The following is an 8,303-nucleotide window of genomic DNA, read 5'->3' as shown; positions in this document are numbered from 1 at the left end:
GGTCCCGGTGCATCGTCCTCAGTCACAGACATGCAACATTCCAAGGCTTCTCTGTAACGACGTTTAGTAGAGTGTGTAACTTGGTTTCTAGGAAACTAATTTCCTCAATTTGAACATTCACCTTTTTCTGTACACAACTTAATTGCTTTTAATTGTACGTTTGTATGCTACAGACAGTGAATGCAAGGTAGGAAGCAAAGTGTCAAACACTGTTTCCACTGCGATGTAGCTGGATATCCAGTCATTTGGAATAAATCAACCCTGTACCTGGTGTGGGCTCTAACAACATACCTGCCCTTCCCCAGCTCCTGCCCTGCTGCTGCTGAAGCCTGTCCTGTGTGCAGGGTGGGTGGTGGCATTGTGAGCGTTTCTGGGGTGTTGGGCCCCTAAGGGAAGGACAGAACTTAACTACTGTCTGTGCAAAAACTGTCAGTGCCAGTCGCTCATGTGTTGAGGGACAATGAGGTGTCGGTCGTTCCCAGGGGATTTCCTGCTCCTGTTGATTTTTTGTTTTGCCAGGTCTCAGCTCTAATAGGTGACAGCTCAAATACATGGTTTGTCATCTTCCCCTCGGAAGGTGGCTGGGGTCAGGAGGAGGTAGCTGAAAGCATTCATCAGGACCCAGCTCCCTCTTGTGGGGAAGCTGCGCAGCAAGAACTTGCAAAGAGGAGTGCACGGAGATGGCTGCAGCATCTGCAGAGAAAGACCTGGTTCTGTGCTGTGGTTTTCTCTACAGTTACTGTTCTGTCAGTTCTGGTCCTTGCTCTAGGTTTCAAACTCTTCTTAAAACAGAATAGCTTCACCTCTGTTCGTTTACTGGCAAGTTCTGAGCTCTCCAGGTTTGTGCATTAAACACAGTTCTAGCCCAGGGATGAACGTGGGCTGAGCCTTTACGGCTGGGCTTGTCTCAACATCTCCAGTTTCATGGCAACAACCCACGTTTAGAAAAAGATAAAACACAAGCAGCAGGTTAACTAAAGCCCAGATCACCAAAGGATACATCTGCTGTAACTGTTCACCAATAATGGTCTTTAGCTGTTCTGAGGAAACATTGCCTTGGGTTACATTTTCTGACAAAAGCATACTGTGCTTTACTTGATCATCTTCAGTATCTTCTTCAGCCATCAGCAAAGTGAACCAAGTATGCTCCCATGGGTTGTAACACAGGATAGAACAGCTGTGGCTGTTTTAAATAAAAAGCTGTGGTTCTGTTTAACTAAGAAGTGTACAGCTTTTGATGATCCAGTCTGGTATCTTGGAATAAAGCATCTTCTGTGGGGGTTGTGTTAGGTCAGAATGCAACTGTCATTCAGTTTAGTACAGCAGATGTCAGGAAAGATGCCCTGAAGAGAGCAAGTCCCATTTGATCCTATATCTGATGTTTTTGTAAGGGAAGAATTAAAATTTTTCTCTGATCTACAGCCAACAATTACCCTCCGTTCTCCTTTGTTAGCTCTGATAAACTGTGTTCTAAGTTACCCTGAGTGATTCTCATGCTGTCCCCCAGCCCTGTCTGTCCTTGCTTCCACCCTGAGCCTGGTCCTGTCCTGTGGCTCCCACCACAGTAGGCTGAGCTATCAGCTTAATTTTCTCGCTAAACTGGAGAGAGGAGAATATTGTGCTATAAGGAGTGAAGGGAGACAACAGCTTTCTCAACACTTAAAAGTCCTTCGAGGATTTTGGAGGAGGAACCCAGATGAAGCAGTCAGTGTAATTTCAAATCCCACCGGTAGAGGCAGAGAATGGTGTGGAGCTTGCATGAAAGAGCATAGCTTCTCTCAAGTACAGCATAATAATTACATTCTCTTTTGCAGAATCTGTGTCATCACCTTGGCAGAAGCCCATCCTCTTCTTCAAAGTGGAAAAACAATTAAAAGCATTAATTACCAAATCAGTGCCAACTGTAGCAGACTCCAGAATAAAGTCTCTGGGAAGTCAAAAAGGGTATGGCTTTTTGGTTTGGTTAGTTTTCCTTTTAATCTCTCACACTGTCTGGAATTTACCAAAGTTACCATTACATTTTGTTTTAAAACAGCCCCTCCATGGTTGAAGAATTTAGACTTTTTCCAGAGGTGCCTGTTTAACTGTCCCAGATAGGGCCCCTAACAGAGCTCCTACAGCACAGGTAGCTTCCAGGGGGGCTCAAACCAAAGCTAACAGTCATGTCTAATAATTTTGTTTTTCATAATGTACAGAGGCACTTTAACATGCCTGAAAAGGTGAAAATTTATTTCCACCAAAATGGCAAGGATTTGGAGACTACAGTTTTTCTCTAACAGTCCTCGGGGCTAGTTTAGTGTGTTTCATGGTGGGTTTTCAAATATGTGTAGCTTAACCTGGTTATATTGAAATTAACGGTGATGTTTTTCTCCTCTCTCCCCTGATTTTAATATCCAAAACCAACAAGTCTGTTATTCCACAAGAAATTTAATTATGACTTAATTCATAAGCTCTTAACAAACTTGTCTTTAATTTGTGTACGTAACTAAGTTGTCTTCCCTTCTGCAGGGAAGCACAGCAGTGTACTTGCTATGACTTGTAACTATCAAGATGCCTTGCTTTGTTCTGGGAAGCTTACAAACTTCCGTGGCTGCTGGTAATCCTTTAATAAGACCCGTGTAATTAAAAGTATATATATGTTTGTTTCTTTTTCAAACCCAGGGAGCTCAGTTTTTAACAGAACTTGCCCCTCTGTGCAGGATATCTTCAACAGATGGCGAGGAATACACCATTTATAGGTAAGGTTTTTCTCTTTCTCTTCTTACTGTGACCCACCTTGCGCTTCTACTGAATCTAAACTCTTTTGCAGTTGTATACGAGGGCGACTGATAGAAGTGAATGAAAATATTCTTAGCAATCCCACTATTCTGCAAGAAAAGGTAAGACACTTTCTTCCTTTGTATTGTCTAACTTTTATTTCACTGCTAACTTCAGCATTGCTTTTTAGCCATCAACCGAGGGATACATTGCAGTGGTTCTACCCAAATTTGAAGAAAGCAAGAGTATAACTCAAGGACTTCTGACGCAGAAGGAGTACGAGGAAGTTTTGTTGAAACGTCTTAATTCTTCTTCATGAAATTAATAATACAGTTATCACCCACATTTGATACTACATAAGCTACTTTTATTGTACGCTGTAACTTTAACAGTATTGAAAGGCCTAGTGCCTGTGTATAGAAGTGGAACTTAAATGCTTGATTCATATAAGAATAAACCAGTTCAAATAGTTTGTATATTAAGATTTGCTTTCTGTTTTTTCTCCGAATTCTAGCACTACAAGTTTTTAAATAAGCACAGGATATGTTGGAGAGTATTTATGTTCCACAGGCAGCTTTGCTTCTGCTCTGTGCAAGCATAATGCATACAGAAAAATTATAAGATTTAGCCATCACTTAATTTAGCTACACTAATACAAGATGGAGTTTGACAGAGGTGAACTGAAAACAAGAATGCAATGGAAGCCTGTGTACAAAGAGCAGATAAACTGGAAAATATGTATTTCACACCAGGTTGTATTTTCATGGTATCCCAAAGTCAAATGCTGCCCTTTGTACAGAAGTTTGCCATAATCAGTATCTATTTTATTAAATTTTAAATGGCATAATGTAAAGTCTACATAATAATTCTGTGATTCTACATAAAATTCAAATTATGCTCAGGAAGTTTTAATGAAACAGGGAACAAGAACTGCCATCTACAAATAAAGAGGGTTAAAGAAAAAGGGTTTGAGGCAAGACTTAATCACTTAGAAACACACTTTTGGAAATATGAATCATTTCAACAAGATTAAAATTCAGTGATGCAGCTATTGAAAGAGTTTGGCTTTTTTATTTTTTCCTAGAACTACTTCATTGCAGGTATAACTCACAACTAAGGTAAGATTTCAGTGCTTTAGGCCACAGCCCTTCAGACTGTATTCCTGATTCTGCTTTACCAAATATATAGACTGAAATAGGCCAGAGATGAGTATACAGACTTCAACAGCAGTGTTACATATAGCATATGCAGCACAAGATTCTTTACTTAAAATGTCTATTAGCAGCATCTTTGGGTTGAAACATCCATTAAGACATTCATAAGCATTAATTACAAAACCAGTATCAATAGTGAGCATAGGAAAGGCATTCACATTACAAAAATATGTAACAATTAGACCAGTTGGTGTTGTAATTGCCAAGTAAAGGGACATCTATTAGATGTGACAAAGGTCAACAGTTTTAATTCAAATTAACCTGATTTGACTTTCCACAAATGAAAGCAATATTGAAAATTCAGCAAGTGTTATTTTCAGATGGGAGTTCCTGCATTTCTAAGTGCTCTAATTACTTGCTCTCTAAAAATGTCATGCTTGTTAGATGGTTTTCTAGAGATTTGATGCCAAATGTCTCAGCTCTCCTTTCTGGTGTATGTGCATTTGTACCAATCCGTATTCTGTCTTCTCTCCATGGTGGCGCAGGTTTAAGGCAGCCATTTCCTGCTTTATTCTGCACAGATTAACAAAAAAAAAAAAAGAAAAAGAAAAAGAAAAAAAATTTTAAAGAAACAAAAAACAGCAACAACAAAAACCCCAAAACCTGAAATTGAAAACACTGAAGGTTAACCAAGTACTCACCTTTCTCAGTAATTTGCAGCTAAGTGGAAGAAGTTGGCATAACAGAGTCATCACATTCCTTGTTTTCAGAATGCATGCATCAACCTAAACAAAACAAGTAAGAGTAGAGTAAGACACTCATTACTTTTACTAGGCAATTTTTTAAATGCATGAGATGATCATCTATTTCAAGCTTGACTAGGTAATATTTGTCCCTTCTAATCAAAAGGTTTTGCCTACCCTTTTCGAATTTAAATAGTATGTGTAAAGCAACAGCATCCCTTCTGTTAACCCAAGACTTGAGCTAGGAAGTAGAAGGGAATGACACACATCCCAGGAGAAGGAACTAATAATAATATTATATTAAACAGTAATGTAAGTGCCTTGGAAAGAAGCTCTTACCATCTAAGTATAATTTGTCACAATTCTTCATGTTTTTCTTTAGTTTTATGTTCTGTCAGTTCTATGATTTAGAAAGCCATGCATCATGTAAGCCTTACCTTAGGAGTTACAGTAAAGGTCAGCTAAATCTTAAAGCATTTGAGTTTATGCCTCAAGTCTAACACTCCGCACAGGTCACAAGTCTGGGCCCTTGACAAACATTAATTTGATAGCCTATTAACCCTCTGTAGTGATACATTACCCTGCATAAACAGACTGGGGTTCCCACTCAGTTTAGCTAGAGAGTGTAAACCAAACCAAGCAGTAGCCCTGATTCCCTGCTGTAAAATTGAAACATCTTTTCGATAGCTCATTGGAAACAAACATCCAGGTGCACAGAAAATGGTCTTGCTCACATTGATCATACTGTTGCTCAGGGATACTTGAAGTTCTTCAGAAAGCCTGACCTCTATTCCTTGCTAAGGTTTGTGGATCTGCTTCTTGTGGTAGCAATGCTTAAACTTACATGGCAGCTGTATACATATTTACTTATAACAAATACATGAATAATATCAGAATAAACTCTGGGTAGTCTAGGGTAGACTCCACTTTCTGAGAAGCAAGCATAACAATATTTATTACAGAAGTGGAAATACAAATTACCTTCATTCATACTTTGAACACTGAAGTCCTTTCTTAGCGAGTTACACAACTACAGCTCATATTTCTCTGAATGAAGTTCTAGTGGATAACTATATATGTTGGGTGCCAGTGTACCATATTTTGCCTCCCACCAAACTCAGCACAAATGATGGGGGTCAGGTTAGGATAAACTTTACTGAAGCCCTTCTCTGGTAAAGGGGGAGAAGAAAAAGCTACAAAACAACAGCACCCATGTTGAAGAAAACTCCCTCCTGAGACAAGATGGTGTGGTAAATGGTTTGGATTACAGTTATCAGTGAGGGATGTCTCACAGACAAAACATTTTCAGCAAAAGTAGCAGTTCTTACTGTTCTTCCTCTATACTTCGCACATCAGCTTCTCGTATCCTGCCAAGTGCAAAACAGTACTTCAAGCTGAAGTAAACTCTTCTACAGAAGTAACAGCAGCAATGACATACTGCATAGCAGAAAAATGCTTGCACACAGCATAAAATTTTGTGCTTATTAATTTTTATAGTCCTCTGTCAATCCAAGAAGTTCACTTGTCATGGACTGTTTCATATTTTAACAGGAACATAAATTAGTAGGTTACTATATTTCAAAACCAGTTAGGTCAGGAATATATATCATTTTTAGCTCACCTTTGTAAATGTAGCACTTTTACCCTGAACAGAAGCTTTAGCTGTTATCTGGAGCTGCTTGCACATAGAGATCAGTTTTTCGGCCTCCAATAGAAGCAGAGGTTTATCATCAACACGTACCTGAAATGTGTTTCAGGAAGACAAAACCACTGTGTTAAAGACTCTGATATTAAGTTAATGGAGAAGACAGCACAACCAGCTTTTAGGCAGTATTACAAGTACTGAAAGCTGAACAGCTGGTTTAGAGGTCATACCTCACCTGATCAGAAAAGGCATGAAGAGCTGAAGCAAGCTTTGTGCCCTCTGTAGCAAAAATCTGAAATCGGGAGAAAGCATGGAACAAAATGAACCACAATAGAAGATGAGGCTCTTTTCCTTTGTTGTTTCAATAGCGTGCTATAAAGTAAAAAGGAGTCCGAAATATCTGTAATAGTTGTATACATTTATAATTAACAACTCGGCAGTTTGTGGTGACTTCTGAAATAAAAAGCTACACTAATTGCCATTCTCCCAGATAAGCAAAGTTTAAAGTGCTTTCCTTTACATATTAAAAAACCTGGCTTCCAATTATTTTTTGCACTGTAGCAGCTCACAAGAGTTTTGTGGGTAGATGACACCTGCCATTTGCTTATTGTCCTGACAAAGGTAACCAGCCTCCTGTTAAATACAGGCATGTACCTTGGAAATATCATACCACATTCCTGCACTTGTCCCCTTGTCTTTTTTGTATTCTTCGAACTTTTACATCTTCTTTCTTTCCCCTAAAAATACTGCTGCTCAGACTAGGATGGAATATCCATCAACGCTATCAGGGACCGAGCTAAGTGACACAATACTACTAATGCATGCAAGTCCACTCTATCTGCCATAATGCCAGTTTGCTATTCCTACTCCTAACTGGAATCTCAGTTTAATGAATGCTGTCTTACACTGCTACTGGAATAACTAAAAGCTAGTTTTCAGAAAGTATGTACCAGTTAGGCTGCTTAAAATCTACACTTGCCAGTCAATTCATGGCACGCTGTACTTACGTGTAAGGAATCAGAGAGTTAAGTTCATAGAATCACAGAATAGTTTGGGTTGGAAGGAACCTTAAAGACCATCTAGTTCCAACCCCCCTGCCATGGGCAGGGACACCTTCCCACTAGATAAGACCAGGTTGCTCAAAGCCCCATCCAGCCTGGCCTCAAACACTTCCAGGGATGGGGCAGCCACAATTTCACTGGGCAACCTGTGCCAGGGTCCCACCACCCTCACGAGAACTTCTTCCTAATATCCCTACGTGTTCTTGTGAAAAGTCCCTCTCTAGCTTTCACAGAGGCCCTCTTTAGGTACTGGAAGGCTGCTCTAAGGTCTCCCTGGAGCCTTCACTTGTCCAGGCTGAACAACCCCACACTCTCAGCCTGTCTTCCAATGTGTTCTGTACTCAGAGTGCCTAACTCCTACTTTGTTAAAAATATATTACCTCTGCTTGATGAAATAAATCTTGAGTAGTTTTCAGAAGTCCTTCTCCTCTGTGGGAAATAATAAAAGCAGAATGTATGCCATGTATAGAGAGCAGTTTATTTTGCTTACTACTTCCACAATTTATAAGGTTCTCTCTCTCACCCCATTCACACCTCTGAACTGTAAAATATCACTCTCCGAGAAGATACTGTGCACAACAATAACTTAACTACAGGAAATGCATTTCAAAAATAGAAACATCAATGGCTAGGGCACTATTCGGAATTTAGCAATGGTTCAGTTCTCATCAGCTGAACAAGGACAGAAATCTGTGTCTCTGGCTTACTGAGTATTACTGGGGCAGTAGGTGTGAAAAAAAAAATCTCAAACTCTTCTCTCTTCTTAAAAAAAATTCTTCAAATAAGAGAGCTGATATTGCATGGGCAAGTTTCAGAAGAACATCTTTCACTACAGCAAAGATCAGTAATTCTTATCTACTGATATATACCTGTGCTTTAATTCCCTTAATTTTGAAAGTATTTATGAACATGCTTCTTAAAATGTTTTCTGTACCCAAGAGTT

General features: G+C 39.4%; 2 protein-coding genes across 2 annotated transcripts in view; one reads left to right on the top strand and one right to left on the bottom strand.

The window, feature by feature from the left end:
- Nucleotides 1-519: 519 nt before the first annotated feature.
- FAM206A (family with sequence similarity 206, member A) lies at nt 520-3,076 on the top strand (the record flags this gene model as incomplete). The annotated part of the gene is made up of 5 exons (XM_010020547.1): nt 520-839; nt 1,815-1,944; nt 2,662-2,738; nt 2,810-2,879; nt 2,948-3,076. Coding segments are annotated over 5 exons (726 nt in total), but the record flags the coding sequence as incomplete, so codon positions are not given.
- A 1,163-nt stretch (nt 3,077-4,239) lies between these two features.
- The window catches only part of CTNNAL1 (catenin (cadherin-associated protein), alpha-like 1), a gene marked incomplete at its 5' end in the record, with an annotated part of 34,757 nt that continues 30,693 nt past the window's right edge, over nt 4,240-8,303 (bottom strand). The window contains 5 exons of the mRNA XM_010020545.1: nt 4,240-4,484; nt 4,613-4,696; nt 6,276-6,395; nt 6,535-6,591; nt 7,741-7,789. Coding sequence (XP_010018847.1) covers nt 4,323-4,484; nt 4,613-4,696; nt 6,276-6,395; nt 6,535-6,591; nt 7,741-7,789 — 472 coding nt within the window. The remainder of the gene's footprint in view (nt 4,485-4,612; nt 4,697-6,275; nt 6,396-6,534; nt 6,592-7,740; nt 7,790-8,303) is intronic.

The sequence above is a fragment of the Nestor notabilis genome, unplaced genomic scaffold (assembly GCF_000696875.1).
Source record: "Nestor notabilis isolate BGI_N333 unplaced genomic scaffold, ASM69687v1 scaffold18278, whole genome shotgun sequence".
NCBI lineage: Eukaryota > Metazoa > Chordata > Aves > Psittaciformes > Psittacidae > Nestor > Nestor notabilis.
This window is presented reverse-complemented; position numbering and strand designations above follow the sequence as displayed.